This window comes from Mya arenaria, chromosome 1 (genome assembly GCF_026914265.1).
Source record: "Mya arenaria isolate MELC-2E11 chromosome 1, ASM2691426v1".
NCBI lineage: Eukaryota > Metazoa > Mollusca > Bivalvia > Myida > Myidae > Mya > Mya arenaria.
In genome coordinates, this window is record NC_069122.1 from 21017204 (window position 1) to 21036784 (window position 19581).

The 19581-nt window shown below is 36.4% G+C and overlaps 1 protein-coding gene across 1 annotated transcript in view; it reads right to left on the minus strand.

The window, feature by feature from the left end:
• Positions 1-862: 862 nt before the first annotated feature.
• The window catches only part of LOC128237813 (phospholipase B1, membrane-associated-like), a 36755-nt gene continuing 18036 nt past the window's right edge, over positions 863-19581 (minus strand). Inside the window, exons 7-13 of the mRNA XM_052953399.1 lie at positions 18935-19055; positions 16059-16194; positions 13826-13983; positions 12528-12702; positions 11275-11370; positions 8118-8183; positions 863-965 (exon numbers count right to left, since the gene is read on the minus strand). Coding sequence (XP_052809359.1) covers positions 933-965; positions 8118-8183; positions 11275-11370; positions 12528-12702; positions 13826-13983; positions 16059-16194; positions 18935-19055 — 785 coding nt within the window. The 3' untranslated portion in view covers positions 863-932. The remainder of the gene's footprint in view (positions 966-8117; positions 8184-11274; positions 11371-12527; positions 12703-13825; positions 13984-16058; positions 16195-18934; positions 19056-19581) is intronic.

Here is a 19581-nt window from a genome sequence, read left to right on the forward strand (position 1 = left end):
TGTTAAATCATCCTAGAAAGCGGCAGCGAATATCTTTTAAATCCGTGCACAAAGTAAAACTTGACAGACCGATGTAAGTCACATAAACCGTGTAAATGCATTTACTCTCGGTGTGACGTCATCAAATTGTGTACTTATTTGTTGTTTTTTGGTTAGAATTGTACGTTATTCATGATGTTGGATATTTTACTACACATATTTACATGTGACTTGTTAAGCGCTTTATCAGAATTAAAACTCGATAACTGCTAGCTATTTTTGTGAGTTTCATTTGGAACTATTTATATGGCGCATCGTTGACAGTCCACTCTGTATACTTAGGCTGTCAAACAATGGGTTTAAAAAGTGGAACTAAATTGGAAAAAAACACCGTTTTAAGAATGTGATAAGAAAGATCTGACACTCGTTGTCATTTTATAAGATGATTATTTTATAAGATTTTTATTAAACTCGACCATGAAAATTGTTAGTAAACTCGCTTACAAACAAATTTCATAAACCCGTTTAATTAAATCTTGTATTAAATGACAACGAGTGTCAGAACCTATATATGTTTTTATTTTATTCCTTTTTAATTCATTTGTTTCAAATGTCTTTAACCTCATTTGTTTTAAGAAAATGAAATTGCGTTATGCTCTATCAAATGGCTTTTGAAAATGGACACCAGTACTCATACATGATTGACTTCATTCACTCTATTGAATAAGCAATTCGATTAGCCATATCGTTCTTACATCCAGTTAAGACCAGTATAGAATACCAACCGAGTACTCAGTTCAGGTCTCTCTACTCAAAGAGGATTCGTATAAATTGTCTTCAAAGCTGGGAAATAAAGACATCAGTATATCAAATTGAAATCAAATATCGTTCAGTTTTTTTTTATTTGTGCTTGCTCGACCAAGTCCATTTGTAATAGATGTGGATTATGACGGCTAGTTTCTGTTGGTCTTGAACACTGGGCCAGTCTGCAACACATAAATACAACAATGAGCTACATATCGATCGATACAGTCTGGAGTTTCATAGCAATACAACCATGAGTTTAATATCAATACATGTCTATACAGCTCTGAGTTACATATCATCAATGCATCCCTGGACTTAATATCAATACATATCTGTGTTGCATATCAATAGATCAATGAGTTACATACAATACAAATATGTGTTGCATATTAATTCAGCCATGAGTTACATATCAATACATGTCTTTGTTACTTATACAACCCTGAGTTAAATATCAATACATCCCTGAGTTACATATCAATACATGTTTTTGTTACTTATACAACCCTGAGTTACATATCAATACAACCCTGAGTTACATATCATTAAAGCCCTATACTGAGTTACAAATCATTACAGCCCTGAGTTACATATCATTAAAGCCCTATACTGAGTTACAAATCATTACAGCCCTGAGTGACATACCATTAAAGCCCTAAACTGAGTTACAAATCATTACAACCCTGAGTGACATACCATTAAAGCCATATACTGAGTTACAAATCATTACAGCCCTGAGTGACATACCAATAAAGCCCTAAACTGAGTTACAAATCATTACAGCCCTGAGTGACATATCAATAAAGCCCTATACTGAGTTACAAATCATTACAACCCTGAGTGACATATCATTAAAGCCCTATACTGAGTTACAAATCATTACAACCCTGAGTGACATATCATTAAAGCCCTATACTGAGTTACAAATCATTACAGCCCTGAGTGACATATCATTAAAGCCTATAATCAGTTACAAATCATTACAGCCCTGAGTGACATATCATTAAAGCCCTAAACTGAGTTACAAATCATTACAGCCTTGAGTGACATATCATTAAAGCCCTACACTGAGTTACAAATCATTACAGCCCTGAGTGACATATCATTAAAGCCCTAAACTGAGTTACAAATCATTACAGCCCTGAGTGACATATCATTAAAGCCCTAAACTGAGTTACAAATCATTACAACCCTGAGTGACATATCATTAAAGCCCTATACTGAGTTACAAATCATTACAACCCTGAGTGACATATCATTAAAGCCCTATACTGAGTTACAAATCATTACAGCCCTGAGTGACATATCATTAAAGCCCTATACTGAGTTACAAATCATTACAGCCCTGAGTGACATATCATTAAAGCCTTATACTGAGTTACAAATCATTACAGCCCTGAGTGACATATCATTAAAGCCCTATACTGAGTTACAAATCATTACAGCCCTGAGTGACATATCATTAAAGCCCTACACTGAGTTACAAATCATTACAGCCCTGAGTGACATATCAATAAAGCCCTATACTGAGTTACAAATCATTACAGCCCTGAGTGACATATCAATAAAGCCCTATACTGAGTTACAAATCATTACAGCCCTGAGTGACATATCAATAAAGCCCTATACTGAGTTACAAATCATTACAGCCCTGAGTGACATATCATTAAAGCCCTATACTGAGTTACAAATCATTACAGCCCTGAGTGACATATCATTAAAGCCCTATACTGAGATACAAATCATTACAGCCCTGAGTGACATATCATTAAAGCCCTAAACTGAGTTACAAATCATTTCAGCCCTGAGTGACATATCATTAAAGCCCTATACTGAGTTACAAATCATTTCAGCCCTGACTGACATATCATTAAAGCCCTAAACTGAGTTACAAATCATTACAGCCCTGACTGACATGTCATTAAAGCCCTATACTGAGTTACAAATCATTACATCCCTGAGTGACATATCATTAAAGCCCTATACTGAGTTACAAATCATTACATCCCTGAGTGACATATCATTAAAGCCCTATACTGAGTTACACATCTTTACAGCCCTGAGTGACATATCATTAAAGCCCTATACTGAGTTACAAATCATTACAGCCCTGAGTGACATATCATTAAAGCCCTATATTAAAGCCCTATACTGAGTTACAAATCATTACAGCCCTGAGTGACATATCATTAAAGCCCTATACTGAGTTACAAATCATTACAGCCCTGAGTGACATATCATTAAAGCCCTCTACTGAGTTACAAATCATTACAGCCCTGAGTGACATATCATTAAAGCCCTATACTGAGTTACAAATTATTACAGCCCTGACTGACATATCATTAAAGCCCTATACTGAGTTACAAATTATTACAGCCCTGACGGACATATCATTAAAGCCCTATACTGAGTTACAAATCATTACAGCCCTGACTGACATATCATTAAAGCCCTATACTGAGTTATAAATCATTACAGCCCTGAGTGACATATCATTAAAGCCCTATACTGAGTTATAAATCATTACAGCCCTGAGTGACATATCATTAAAGCCCTATACTGAGTTATAAATCATTACAGCCCTGAGTGACATATCATTAAAGCCCTATACTGAGTTACAAATCATTACAGCCCTGACTGACATATCATTAAAGCCCTATACTGAATTACAAATCATTACAGCCCTGAGTGACATATCATTAAAGCCCTATACTGAGTTACAAATCATTACAGCCCTGAGTGACATATCATTAAAGCCCTATACTGAGTTACAAATCATTACAGCCCTGAGTGACATATCATTAAAGCCCTATACTGAGTTACAAATCATTACAGGCCTGAGTGACATATCATTAAAGCCCTATACTGAGTTACAAATTATTACAGCCCTGAGTGACATATCATTAAAGCCCTATACTGAGTTACAAATCATTACAGCCCTGAGTGACATATCATTAAAGCCCTATACTGAGTTACAAATCATTACAGCCCTGAGTGACATACCATTAAAGCCCTATACTGAGTTACAAATCATTACAGCCCTGAGTGACATACCATTAAAGCCCTATACTGAGTTACAAATCATTACAGCCCTGAGTGACATACCATTAAAGCCCTATACTGAGTTACAAATCATTACAGCCCTGAGTGACATACCATTAAAGCCCTATACTGAGTTACAAATCATTACAACCCTGAGTGACATACCATTAAAGCCTTAAACTGAGTTACAAATCATTACAACCGTGAGTGATATATCATTAAAGCCCTATACTGAGTTACAAATCATTACAACCGTGAGTGACATATCATTAAAGCCCTATACTGAGTTACAAATCATTACAGCCCTGAGTGACATATCAATAAAGCCCTATACTGAGTTACAAATCATTACAGCCCTGAGTGACATATCATTAAAGCCCTATACTGAGTTACAAATCATTACAGCCCTGAGTGACATATCATTAAAGCCCTATACTGAGTTACAAATCATTACAACCCTGAGTGACATATCATTAAAGCCCTATACTGAGTTACAAATCATTACAGCACTGAGTGACATATCATTAAAGCCCTATACTGAGTTACAAATCATTACAGCCCTGAGTGACATATCATTATAGCCCTATACTGAGTTACAAATCATTACAGGCCTGAGTGACATATCATTAAAGCCCTATACTGAGTTACAAATCATTACAGCCCTGAGTGACATATCATTAAAGCCCTATACTGAGTTACAAATCATTACAGCCCTGAGTGACATATCATTAAAGCCCTATACTGAGTTACAAATCATTACAGCCCTGAGTGACATACCATTGAAGCCCTATACTGAGTTACAAATCATTACAGCCCTGAGTGACATACCATTAAAGCCCTATACTGAGTTACAAATCATTACAGCCCTGAGTGACATACCATTAAAGCCCTATACTGAGTTACAAATCATTACAGCCCTGAGTGACATACCATTAAAGCCCTATACTGAGTTACAAATCATTACAGCCCTGAGTGACATACCATTAAAGCCCAATACTGAGTTACAAATCATTACAGCCCTGAGTGACATACCATTAAAGCCCTATACTGAGTTACAAATCATTACAACCCTGAGTGACATATCATTAAAGCCTTAAACTGAGTTACAAATCATTACAACCGTGAGTGATATATCATTAAAGCCCTATACTGAGTTACAAATCATTACAACCGTGAGTGACATATCATTAAAGCCCTATACTGAGTTACAAATCATTACAGCCCTGAGTGACATATCATTAAAGCCCTATACTGAGTTACAAATCATTACAGCCCTGAGTGACATATCATTAAAGCCCTATACTGAGTTACAAATCATTACGGCCCTGACTGACATATCATTAAAGCCCTATACTGAGTTACAAATCATTACGGCCCTGAGTGACATATCATTAAAGCCCTATACTGAGTTACAAATCATTACGGCCCTGAGTGACATATCATTAAAGCCCTATACTGAGTTACAAATCATTACGGCCCTGAGTGACATATCATTAAAGCCCTAAACTGAGTTACAAATCATTACAGCCCTGAGTGACATATCATTAAAGCCCTAAACTGAGTTACAAATCATTACAGCCCTGAGTGACATATCATTAAAGCCCTAAACTGAGTTACAAATCATTACAGCCCTGAGTGACATATCATTAAAGCCCTAAACTGAGTTACAAATCATTACAGCCCTGAGTGACATATAATTAAAGCCCTAAACTGAGTTACAAATCATTACAGCCCTGAGTGACATATCATTAAAGCCCTATACTGAGATACAAATCATTACAGCCCTGAGTGACATATCATTAAAGCCCTATACTGAGTTACAAATCATTACAACCCTGAGTGACATATCATTAAAGCCCTATACTGAGTTACAAATCATTACAGCCCTGAGTGACATATCATTAAAGCCCTATACTGAGTTACAAATCATTACAGCCCTGAGTGACATATCATTAAAGCCCTAAACTGAGTTACAAATCATTACAGCCTTGAGTGACATATCATTAAAGCCCTAAACTGAGTTACAAATCATTACAGCCCTGAGTGACATATCATTAAAGCCCTAAACTGAGTTACAAATCATTACAGCCCTGAGTGACATATCATTAAAGCCCTAAACTGAGTTACAAATCATTACAGCCCTGAGTGACATATCATTAAAGCCCTAAACTGAGTTACAAATCATTACAGCCCTGAGTGACATACCATTAAAGCCCTATACTGAGTTACAAATCATTACAGCCCTGAGTGACATACCATTAAAGCCCTATACTGAGTTACAAATCATTACAGCCCTGAGTGACATACCATTAAAGCCTTAAACTGAGTTACAAATCATTACAGCCCTGAGTGACATACCATTAAAGCCTTAAACTGAGTTACAAATCATTACAACCCTGAGTGACATATCATTAAAGCCCTATACTGTGTTACAAATCATTACAGCCCTGAGTGACATATCAATAAAGCCCTATACTGAGTTACAAATCATTACAACCCTGAGTGACATATCAATAAAGCCCTACACTGAGTTACAAATCATTACAGCCCTGAGTGACATATCAATAAAGCCCTACACTGAGTTACAAATCATTACAGCCCTGAGTGACATATCAATAAAGCCCTACACTGAGTTACAAATCATTACAGCCCTGAGTGACATATCAATAAAGCTCTACACTGAGTTACAAATCATTACAGCCCTGAGTGACATATCAATAAAGCCCTATACTGAGTTACAAATCATTACAGCCCTGAGTTACATATCATTAAAGCCCTATACTGAGTTACAAATCATTACAGCCCTGAGTTACATATCATTACATATCAATACAATTTTGTGTGACATATATATACAATCCTAAGTATACTAATACTTCCTTGAGTTATATATTAATTCATTTCTGTGTTACATATCAATAAATTTCTGTGTTACATTTACATATCAATACATTTCTGTGTAACATATAAATACATTTCTCTGTAACATATCACTAAAATACTGAGTAACATATCATTACATATGAATACAACCTTGAGTGACATATAAATACAATTCTAAGTAACATATAAATACATCCATCCCTGAGTTACATATCAATACATTTCTGTGTTACATTTCAATACAGCCCTGAGGTACATATCAATACAGCCCTAAGTCACATATCATTACAGCCAAAAGTTAGATATCGGTACAATCCTGAGTAACATATCAATACAGCCTGATTTACATATCAATATAGCCCTTTGTTTCATATCAATACAGCCATGAGTTAAATGTCAATACAATACCCAGTTACATGTATCAATAAAAGGGTGTGAAAAGTAAATAAGTCTATTGCTCTGTCTTTTGGACGGAATATCGTACTTCTTTTCAAATCTGAATAGTGCTGGTACTTCTACTTCTACCAACACATTTTTACAATCAATTCAAAAACACGATATAAATGATTGAGCTTATCCAGCGAAGGAAAATATCCTGTCACAAAACAAAATTGGATTTCCCGTCGGTGTTTCTGATCGGAAAACTTTTGTAAATTTATTGCCCATTCGGGAAAAAAATCGCTTATTGTCCCTATTTCTTAGTAACATGGTTTGTGCAAAAGGACATTTAGATTATATAAAATTTAAAAACCTGGCTGTGCACTAGAAATATATATATCCGATTCCTACATTTCATTTATGTATTTTAATTTTACCCATACTAGAGATATTGAGGATCATATGCTATTTTTAATAGCTCAGTAGTTATTGCAGCAATGCATATAGCTAAATGCGTTTCCTGGTTAGAAAATGATGGATACCAGCTTCTGTCGATATCACAAAAATTGGAAAAGTAAATACATGTATTTATTTCTAGCACAGAACCATGGCTTTATGTTTTACGTAAACCTAATATTCTTATTCACAGGACAATGTTTGCGTTTTGTTTCCCGATAGGGCAATACATTTACAAAGGTGAAACGCTAACGAAAAAATCCCCTTGTTTCCCAATCGACCTATACATATGCGATCGGATCTTTTGTCAGGAGTCTTTCATCACTGGTTTAAAGATATTTACACACAAATTTGCTAATTCCAAAACAAACAAAAAAGTTGGAAAGTCTTTAACATATTTTTTTTCAAAAAAAAAAAACATTTTAAAAGGAATACCAAGATTACCATTTAGAAATACGTTTTTATTGCACATTTTTTACCATTTGAATCAATGAATAGTGTTTTAATGGTTGCAGAGTTCGTCCAAAGAACATCTTAATTCAGTATGACTTGAATAATTAATTGTTACTCACGTTGGGAGGACACTCAAAGTCACCATCTAGATGCCATGACGTCTGTTTCATACCAATTGGTTCAATCTGTGTATGGTATTAAATGTATGCTAGGTTAATTATTATTCGTATAATTATTGGTATATTATATATTATTATATACTATTATAGTAGTAGTTGTTGTTGTTGTTGTTGCTTCTGCTGCTGTAGTTGTTGTTGTTGTTAATTTTGTTGTTGTTGGTTATGTTGTTGTTGTTGTTGCTGATTCTGCTACTGCTGCTGTAGTTGTTGATGTTGTTAATATTGTTGTTGTAGTTATTATTAACATTGTTGTTGTTGTTGTTGTTGTCGTTTCTGTGAACATTTTCAAAACTCTGCATTCGGTGATTGTTATTTTTAAATACAATGTCATAGTATACAAGAATATCCGCGTGTGATACCGTGCGTATTTCGAATTCCTTGCTTCTGACACGTGTCCGGTTAATGAAACACAGAATACGAAACTTTGTACGGCCAGTATTGAGCAGTCCTTGGGCGCTACTAACTCTCGAGCTCTCTAATTATATACAAGAGTACCCTTTGTAACCTCCCTTGGCTAAGCAAGAGTATCATGCGTAGTCGTCCTTAGCTAGTTTTTCGCTGCCTAATTGACAAAAGCTCAATATTCGAGAATAAACAATTACTGACATCACCGGTGATGACATTTTTACACAAATTGCAAGCATAATTAATACTGCAAATATTTCAAATTCACGAGTGATGTTTTCGCGATTTCTTTATAAAAGATTTGCTCATGAGACCTTGCAAAAGTAAACAACCTTTCTAAGTCATAACGGAAAAGTGATAAAAATTTTAGGTTAACCATGTAGTTCTCGAATGATACAACTATGAGGTTAACCATGTTGTTCTCGAATGATACAACTATGAGGTTAACCATGTTGTTCTCGAATGAAACAACTATGAGGTTAACATGTTGTTCTCGAATGATTTAACTATGAGGTTAACCATGTTGTTCTCGAATGATACAACTATGAGGTTAACAATGTTGTTCTCGAATGATACAACTATGAGGTTAACAATGTTGTTCTCGAATGATACAACTATGAGGTTAACAATGTTGTTCTCGAATGATACAACTATGAGGTTAACAATGTTGTTCTCGAATGATACAACTATGAGGTTAACAATGTTGTTCTCGAATGATACAACTATGAGGTTAACCATGCAGTTCTCGAATGATACAACTATGAGGTTAACCATGCTGTTCTCGAATGATACAACTATGAGGTTAACAATGCTGTTCTCGAATGATACAACTATGAGGTTAACAATGCTGTTCTCGAATGATACAACTATGAGGTTAACCATGCTGTTCTCGAATGATACAACTATGAGGTTAACCATGCTGTTCTCGAATGATACAACTATGAGGTTAACAATGTTGTTCTCGAATGATACAACTATGAGGTTAACAATGTTGTTCTCGAATGATACAACTATGAGGTTAACAATGTTGTTCTCGAATGATACAACTATGAGGTTAACAATGTTGTTCTCGAATGATACAACTATGAGGTTAACAATGTTGTTCTCGAATGATACAACTATGAGGTTAACCATGTTGTTCTCGAATGATACAACTATGAGGTTAACAATGTTGTTCTCGAATGAAACAACTATGAGATTAAACATGTTGTTCTCGAATGATACAACTATGAGGTTAACCATGTTGTTCTCGAATGATACAACTATGAGGTTAACAATGTTGTTCTCGAATGATACAACTATGAGGTTAACCATGCAGTTCTCGAATGATACAACTATGAGGTTAACCATGCTGTTCTCGAATGATACAACTATGAAGTTAACAATGCTGTTCTCGAATGATACAACTATGAGGTTAACAATGCTGTTCTCGAATGATACAACTATGAGGTTAATCATGTTGTTCTCGAATGATACAACTATGAGGTTAACCATGTTGTTTATGAGGTTAACTATGTTGTTCCCGGATGAAACAACCACGAGGTTAGCCATGTTGTTCCCAAAAGAAACAACTACGAGGTTAGCCATGTTGTTCCCGGTTGAAACAACCACGAGGTTAGCCATGTTGTTCCCGGGTGAAACAACCACGAGGTTAGCCATGTTGTTCCCGGATGCAACAACTATGAGGTAAACCATGTTGTTCTGAAATGAAACAACTACGTGGTTTACCATGTTGTTCCCGGATGAAACAACCACGAGGATAGCCATGTTGTTCCCGGATGAAACAACCACGAGGTTAGCCATGTTGTTCCCGGATGCAACAACTATGAGGTAAACCATGTTGTTCTGAAATGAAACAACTAAGCGGTTTACCATGTTGTTCCCGGATGAAACAACCACGAGGATAGCCATGTTGTTCCCGGATGCAACAACTATGAGGCAAATGAAACAACTACGTGGTTTACCATGTTTTCCCGACTGAAAAACTACGAAGTTTACCAAATGTTTTCGAGTGATAAAGCTACGAGTTTAACCCTATTTTCCCGAGTGATAAAGCTATAAGGTTTACCATCTTTTCTCGAGTGATAAATCTACGAGGTCTACTATGTTTTCTTGAGTGTTAAAGCTACGAAGTTTACCATATTTTCCCGAGTGACAAAGCTACGAGGTTTACTATATTTTCTCGAGAGATAAATCTACGAGGTTTACCATATTTTCCCGAGTGATAAATATACGAGGTTTACCATGTTTTCCCGAGTGATAAATCTACGAGGTCTACCATGTTTTCTGGAGTGATAAAACTACGAAGTTTACCATGTTTTCCTGAGTGATAAATATACGAGGTTTACCATGTTTTCCCGAGTGATAAATCTACGAAGTTTACCATCTTTTCTCGAGTGATAAATCTATGAGGTTTACCATGTTTTCTCGAGTGATAAATCTACGAGGTTTACCATGTTTTGTCGAAAGATACGAGGTTTACCGTATTTTCTCGAGTAATAAATCTACGAGGTTTACCATCTTCTCTCGAGTGACAAAGCTACGAGGTTTACCATGTTTTCCCGAGTGATAAATCTACGAGGTTTACCATCTTTTTCAGAATGATAAATCTACGAGGTTTACCATGTTTTACCGAGTGACAAATCTACGAGGTTTACCATGTTTTCTTGAGTGATAAAACTACGAGGTTTACCATGTTGTTCCAGAGTGATTTTCCTGCAGCGTATGTGCCGAGCTCACTGAAGTGGAAACAGTCGGGGGCAAAGTAATTGAGGTCATAGGCTCCGGTCTGAAAAAGCATGTTTTAGTGTATTATATCTTATACATTCGTGTATGGCCATCTTTGGTAGCCTACTTGTTAAATGCTTACTTATTTATGGTTACCATATCATTCAAAAGTCAATTCTTATCACAGCCTCCAAGGTCTGTGGAAAAACGGGAACTTTGACTTTCGGTCCAGCAAAGCCCGGGTAAAATCCCCGCCCTGGGGACGAACTGCCGGTAAAATCCCCGTTAAATGCCCCCGCACCCCAGGGACCCTAGCGTATAGCATTAATGATCCCGAGTCAAGCTGTTGTTCTATCGAGTATAGTATTAATGATCCCGAGTCAAGCTGCTGTTCTATTGCGTATAGCATTAATGATCCCGAGTCAAGCAGTTGTTCTATCGAGTATAGCACTAATAATCCCGAGTCAAGCTGTTGTTCTATCGAGTATAGTATTAATGATCCCGAATCGAGCTGCTGTTCTATTGCGTATAGCATTAATGATCCCGAGTCAAGCTGTTGTTCTATCGAGTATAGTATTAATGATTACGAGTCAAGCTGTTGTTCTATAGCGTATAGCATTAATGATCCCGAGTCAAGTTGTTGTTCTATCGAGTATAGTATTAATGATCCCGAGTCAAGCTGCTGTTCTATTGCGTATAGCATTAATGATCCCGAGTCAAGCTGTTGTTCTATCGAGTATAGTATTAATGATCAAGTAGAGGCTAATGACAAACCAGCTGGTATACTTTATTCGTAAAAATGCCATATATGTTATGTATTTAAAGATAAAATCATTTTGTTCTTGAATGTAATCTATTTACTGGCATTACGAAATCTTACATGTACACAAACTTTTATGCAAAACCGAATATGATTATATTTATAAATTTATCAAATAATATCTTTATAATGTAAATAGAAAATTATTGAATTATGTATACAAAGCTTTTGAGTCGAGAAAAACCTACTACATGTATTACGGATAATAATGTATGTTTTCCTCTCGCAATGTATATATTGTGCTAGGATTGTTAATCAATTCGTAATTTTATCATTGAAAGATTGACTGACCATTAACTATACTATTTGCAGAAACATATTTAATGATTGTGTTCGCATGGGAATATTGCCTGATGTTCCAGAAATGATCTCTGAAGATTATCTGAAACCTAGTTTACGGTAGTTTTGACGGGCGTTGTGTCCCGGAAGAAAGGCTGCAGCGTAACGGCAAAGTCACTTTTGTCATTGTAGATGCCAGTTGATATGAGATTCTGCGTCTTGGTCTGGTACAGTTTTGATATAATCGACAGCATGTCATGGTTATTGTTGTTTTTGGCACAGTCGCACACCATACTAAAATAATCATACAACGGATTATTTTATAAGTGATAAAAGCCGACTCTCTCAGATTCAACGTTTTGACCTTTTTTTGTCTTGGAATGAGCCAGTTTTTGCATAAATATCTGCAAAACAGTGATAAAAGACTGCCGACAAAAGATCAGATCGCAGATATTCATATTTCCGTTCGAGAATTAATGTTTTATGGCTAAAAGCGTTACTAACGGTTTAAGAAAAATACAAAAAAGAACATCAAATTTGAACTTAAATATGAAAAACTGTGATCTGATGTTTTGTCAGCAGTCTTATTTCACTGGTTTGCAGATATTTACGCAAAAATTGGCTCATTCCAAGAATATAAAAAAAAGTTGTAAAAACGGTAAATCTGTGAGAGTGCAGCTATATATGCTTCGTTGTGTACATTGAGCGACTTAACTCATTTTATCTCGTAATCATGAATAATAAATAAGGCATTTTCATCAAGGAAACTACATATGCACAAACGCTCATACTAATGTTTTCCCGTAGAAGAAGTACTCTGGCGAAAGCTCGAATGAACACTGTCCGTCTTAACATTGCAATTGTAAACAAGTCATTTAGACCACTCGCCTGCGAAGACAACTGACAGTACATAGTTACTAAAGAGTATTTAATTGTAACATGCGATTTAATTTAAAAAAGAGTTGGCTCCCCTGCCTCATGCATATTCATTAAAAAGAGCTTTTGTCACTCAATTTCCCCACGGTATATTTAAAGTATACCCGTGGTTCCACAACAGTTTCTATTTGGTTAAAGTTGTTCACTGACAATAAATAACTACAATGTGCATAGAATAGCGCGCGTAATCTTTAAGCATTGGTTAAAATACACGTTTCTAAAATCACAACGTGAAGTGGTTTTATTGTAAATTAAATTTAGTTTAAATTCATTAAAATGTTTTGTAAATTTCGAAATGTGTCAATTTTGTGTTACAGTTAATCCTACCCTTTATTGTCAAACCTCAACCGTTCTGGATCGAATCAATGTCTAATCTAATGGTAAGTCTGATTAATAATTTAAAGATTTGAAAAACATACACAATTGCCGCTGTTAGTGTACAGAAGAAATTGTAACAATTAAGCTATAAATGTAAATTTACTCGGTGACAAGATTGCAGAAGAAGCCCTGTGAAACACCGGCTAGTGGTGTGATGTCGAAGATCTCAACTAGGTTAACAAACGCCTTTGGCACATTGTCGTAAAGGATCTTCAAAGTTTCGTTGATCTTTGCTATATAACTGTCGGGTGAGTACTTATTCTGAAAAAAAGTTGTCGGGTGAGTGCGTATTATAAAGAAAGTTGTCGGGTGAGTGCGAGTTCTGAAAGAAAGTTTCCGGTTGAGTGCGTGTTCTGAAAGAAAGCTGTCGGGTGAGTGCGTGTTCTACAAGAAAGTTGTCGGGTGAGTGCGTGTTCTAAAAAAAGATGTCGGGTGAGTGCATATTAGGAAAGACAGCTGTCGGATGAGTGCGTACTCTGGAAGAAAGTTGTCGGATGAGTGCGTATTCTAAAAGAAAGATGTCGGGTGAGTGCGTTTTCTAAAAGAAAGTTGTCGGGTTAATGCGTATTATAAAAGAAAGTTGTCGGGTGAGTGCGTGTTCTGAAAGAAAGTTGCCGGTTAAGTGCGTATTATGAAAGAAAGATGTCCGGTGAATGCGTATTCTAAAAGAAAGTTGGCGGGTGGGTTCGTCTTCTAAAAGAAAGATGTCGGGTGAATGCGTATTCTAAAAGAAAGTTGTTGGGTGAGTGGGTATTCTAAAAGAATGTTGTCGGATGAGTGCGTGTTCTGGAAGAAAGATGTCGGATGAGTACGTATTCGGAAAGAAAGTTGCAAGTTGAGTGCGTGTTTTGAAAGGAAGTGGCCGGGTGAGTGCTTATATTCTCAAAGAAAGTTGGCGGATGAGTACCAAATTTTGATTGAAAGTTGTCGGATTATTCTGAAAGAAATTTGTCGGGCGAGTTTGTATTCTAAAAAAAAGTTGCCGGTTGAGTGCGTTTTCGGATATAATGTTGTCGGGTGAGAGCGTTTTCTAAAAGAAAGTTGTCGGTTGAGTGCGTGTTCTAAAAGAATGTTGCCGGTTGAGGGCGTATTCTGAAAGAAAGTTGTCGGGTGAGTACCAAATTCTGAAAGAAAGTTGTCGGATAAGTGCGTATTCTAAATGAAAGTTGTCGGGTGTGTACGTATTCTGTAAAAAATGTCGGATGAGTGCGTATTCTGAAAGAAACTTGACGGGTGAGTGCGTATTCGGAAAGAAAGTGGCCGGGTGAGTGCGTGTTCTGAAAGAAAGTTGACGGGTGAGTGCGTATTCGGAAAGAAAGTGGCCGGGTGAGTGCGTGTTCTGAAAGATAGTTGTCGGGTGAGGCGTATTCTAAATGAAAGTTTCCGGTTGAGTGCGTATTCGGAAAGAAAAGTTGTCGGATTTGTGCGTATTCTGAAATAAAGTTGTCGGATGAGTGCGTATTCTGAAATAAAGTTGTCGGGTGAGAGCGTTTTGTGAAATAAAGTCTTCGAATAAGTGTGTATTCTAAAAGAAAGTGGTTGGGTGAGTGCAAATTCTGAAAGGAAGTTGTCGGGTGAGAGCGTTTTGTGAAATAAAGTCTTCGAATAAGTGTGTATTCTAAAAGAAAGTGGTTGGGTCAGTGCGTGTTCTGAAAGAGAAAACATTGAAAAAAAAACCTTACATTAATTGTTTTAGATACAGTTTACGTAGTTACATGGAAAACGGTAGGTGAGTGTAAGTGATTTCCATTTTCTACTATAAATTAACGAAAATGTATCACCTTGTACAATGAACCGAGTTACTGTTCGTCAGCCCATTATACACATTGTTTGTTTCTAAGGTAAATTTAAGTTAGCCAAAAAAAATTAATTGCAAACTAGCCAAATCATTACCTGTCGACATGTTATCCGGATTTATACATTTAATTGAAGTGATTTATTGCAATCCATCTTAACGGAAACACAATCAAGCTGAAGACAATTTTCTATAACAGTTTGACAAACAGCTGAAAAGGCATTCGGAACTCATCTGCCATTTTTCTCGAAAACAACCTCGGATGTATATGGACGGTTTACATACTCAAAATCGGTATGTTTAAGTCCGCTGCAAGTAGATCGCATAGTAATTTAATTTAGCAATTAAACTTTATGACTTATCTCTCGGGAATCTTAATAATGTTTGCAATAATACACTTCACTGGCAATCAATTTAAACTTATATCAATAAATACAAGCTAAAACACTACGAACTACTTCTTATGATGTGCCGGAATACATCCGAGGTTGTTTTCGTAAAAATGGCCGAGGAGTTCCGAATGCTACAAAGGATTACTTACAGTGTCGTGACAGTATTCGCAAAGGTCGTTCCCGCCGATGAAGAGGGTAATAATCTTCCATTCGTTCAGATAATCAACTCCAAAATAAGTGCTCTTTAGTCTTGTAACCAACTCAGTGGCCTGTGCGGGCAGTTCCCTTAATGGAATAAACATGGACTGCTAAACGCTGTACTTCTTCGTGTAAAATCCATTTTAGATGCAACATCATCCAAGTATAAGTACATTTTACAAACTATTCTGGATTCTGGTGAATCCATATTATTTTAGAATCATTTAAAAGGATTTGGAAAAAAGAGTGTAAAATAGTATCCCAAATTGTATTAAGAACAGTGTTTCTCCCACCTCAGATAAGTAGATCCAAAAATTTAACCATGCTAGAAATTCTTATCTTGCCCACGGGCAAAGATAAAACGCCCGTATGGAACTCTTTTTTAATGGTCAACACATTGTAATCACCTCCCTTGTTGAAGATTGTCGTCTGTAGCATCATGGAAATCTTTTCTTGTGGCAATATTTAGAACGCTAATTAGTTATTTCACGCTTCAAATGTCACCATAAAACAGTTTTCACTCTCCTTACAACTACATGCATTTAAAGACCGATTTGACTATTAACATAATCTGAATCACTGCGCGCATATCCATGCCAACCACGAATTATCGCATATCCATACGCAATTATCTTCACTTAGCACAAAAGAGTTCCAGCAATAATACATTTTTACTTATTATTTTTTTAACTGTGGTGTGAGAAAAAGCATCTACCATAGCCGCTCATATAAGATTATAAGTATTTTCCATGGTCGAGAGTGTAAGATAGGTTCATTCCGACCCGAGCGTAGGGTGTTTTGCGGAAACGAGGTTTACCGAGTTTCCGCAAAACACCCTGCGCGAGGGTCGGGATGAACCTATCTTATACGAGCGGCTATGGTAGATGTTTTTTTCTCCCACCTCAGTTAAACAAAATTAAGTAAAAATGTATTTTTTGCTGGAACTTTTTTGCTTAGTGAAAATAATTGCGTACGCTCGGGTCGGAATGAACCTATCTTACACTCTCGGCCATGGAAGATACTTATAATCTAGTATGGTTAAATTATTGGATCTACTTATCTGAGGTGGGAGAAAGGTTCATCCTGACCCTCGCGCAGGGTGTTTTGTTCTGGGTAAACCTCGTTTCCGCAAAACGCCCTACGCTCGGGTCGGAATGAACCTATCTTACACTTTTGGCCATGGAAGATACTTATTGTCTTCTAAGATAGCAGAATAGGTCATTGCAGAAGAGATATCTTCACTTGTTTAGACATAACGTCCTTAAATAATTTCGCATCTATATATGATTACTGGGATACATTATTTTTCAACTTCAACAAATAATCTTAACCCATCCAACCAATTTCATTGTTTTCTTTTCTGCTATAAACCTTAAAAAATATAGTAATGGCAACTGTTGTGTGAAATTAGCAAAACATACGACATTGACCATTGTTCGTTTAAAAATTGGTACGATATTGGAATTTCAAAACATTGGACATTGGACATTTAAAAAGACACATCTCTTCGACACACGTGTTGAATTGGTGACGCGATAGCGGGAAAATGCATTTTAAACATGGGTGAAATTAGCAAATAGTTGGTTCGTCGAGTAACGTGTTTTTTGCATTTCGGGATTAAAATTGCATTTCTTTTCGGCAAAAGTGTAAATTTTCTTAAAGATTGGTATTAACTCTACAATGAAAGTCCAAAAGTGTAGAGTTTGGTTGAGATTTGACAGAGTTATGGCCTCTTGACAAGGGTCATCTCAGCAAATATGGGGAAACAGGGGCAAGTCGTCACCGCTTACAAAGATTATATAATAAAACATCATTTTTTTGTAAGTGATCATTAGTTACAGTTCCCCCATTATTGTTTATAAGTCTGAGAATTTAAAAAAGGGGGGGGGGCGTGGTCAAAGGGTTGAGACAAAACAACTATGGGCTCGACTTTCGACTATGATGAAAAGAATATCATCATTGCACTTTTACTTCCAAATAAGTTATACCAAAATTAATACTTTTTAAATTACCAAATTACCAAATAGGATGATTAATTATCGAAAGCGATGGTTCTTATGAAGGTCAATGTGTTGAATTCGTGCACGACATTCGTTTTTGAATGTCCAATGTACAATATTGTGCCAGCGGGACATTCAATTTAAATGTCTTCTGTCCGGTGCAGTTTCAGACCGACATTCATTTTTTAAATGTCCAATGTTGTGCCAGCACGACATTAGTTTTTTGAATGTCCAATGTTGTGCCAGCACGACATTCATTTTTGAATGTCCTATGTTGTGCCAGCAAGATATTCGTTTTTGAATCGACATTCGTTATTGAAATGTCTAATGTTGTGCCAGCACGACATTCGTTTTTTAAATGTCCAATGTTGTTCCAGCACTCAAGTAACCGAATATCGATACATCAATTAGGTTTGGGCAAAACATTTATATTGGTTTTATTCCTGTACCTAAACAATACTTATGTTAAGTGTATGTTTTAAATTATTTAGTGGTGTTGTTGCTTTCGGCCATATTATAAAAGCTAAAAACTAAACCCATCCGAATGTTATAATGAAATCAAGGGAGTAAATTAGCGGAAATTAACCGAACGCAATTAACGAGAGAAAAAAAAGAAAAAAGTGTCGGTTGAAAGGATGATCGATAATGACCGAATACAATCGATTTCTCGCCGATTTCATACCCATCCAATCAATTTTCGATTATGATCGATCATCGAAACATCACTTAAGTAATGATCAAAGTTATGATGATTAAAACAAAATGGAAACCAAAATGACAACAGTAACCTTTAAACAAATATACGTTTAAACGGAGAAATAACGTACTGTGAGGTCTGTCCCGCAACGGCGACGTTGAATATAGAACATCCTAGGTTTGAAGTGTCACAGAGTCCGAGAGAGGCACCTTGGAGGTATTTGCCTTCGCGTTTGAATAGTTTCAGTATGTCTGAAACAAGTGGTAAGCATAGAAATATATCGACCGTCTAATTTTAGCAAGTTATAGAAAAATAGGTTGTGTAAATCATACTTCATTCATTTTAGCTTGATTGTTTAGACAGCTGTCGGCTGATATGAGTCGCACATTTAATACAGTCGAACCCCGTTGGCTCGAACCCCGTTGGCTCGAACTCGTTTGACTCTAACTCCTCGTTCGCTCGAACTGGATGTTAAGGGCCCATTTTCTTTATACTGAAGGTAAGAATTCCCGCTTGGCTCGAAGTTTCCGAGGCTCGATTTATTTTCCGCCGGTCCCTATAAGTTCGAGCCAACGTGGTTCGACTGTACCTCGCTTTGTTGATAGAAACCAAAACGGAGTTCCTTTTATAGAGGCCAATAGACTATGCATTCTGTTGGGCTCGAACCCATAGTCTGTTTGTGCCAGAGAGATGGGCCAATTAACCACTCTGAACGTCATTACGTGTGCCGTTTTGACAAGTGAATAGCTATATACTAGATGCGCATTTGGAACCACT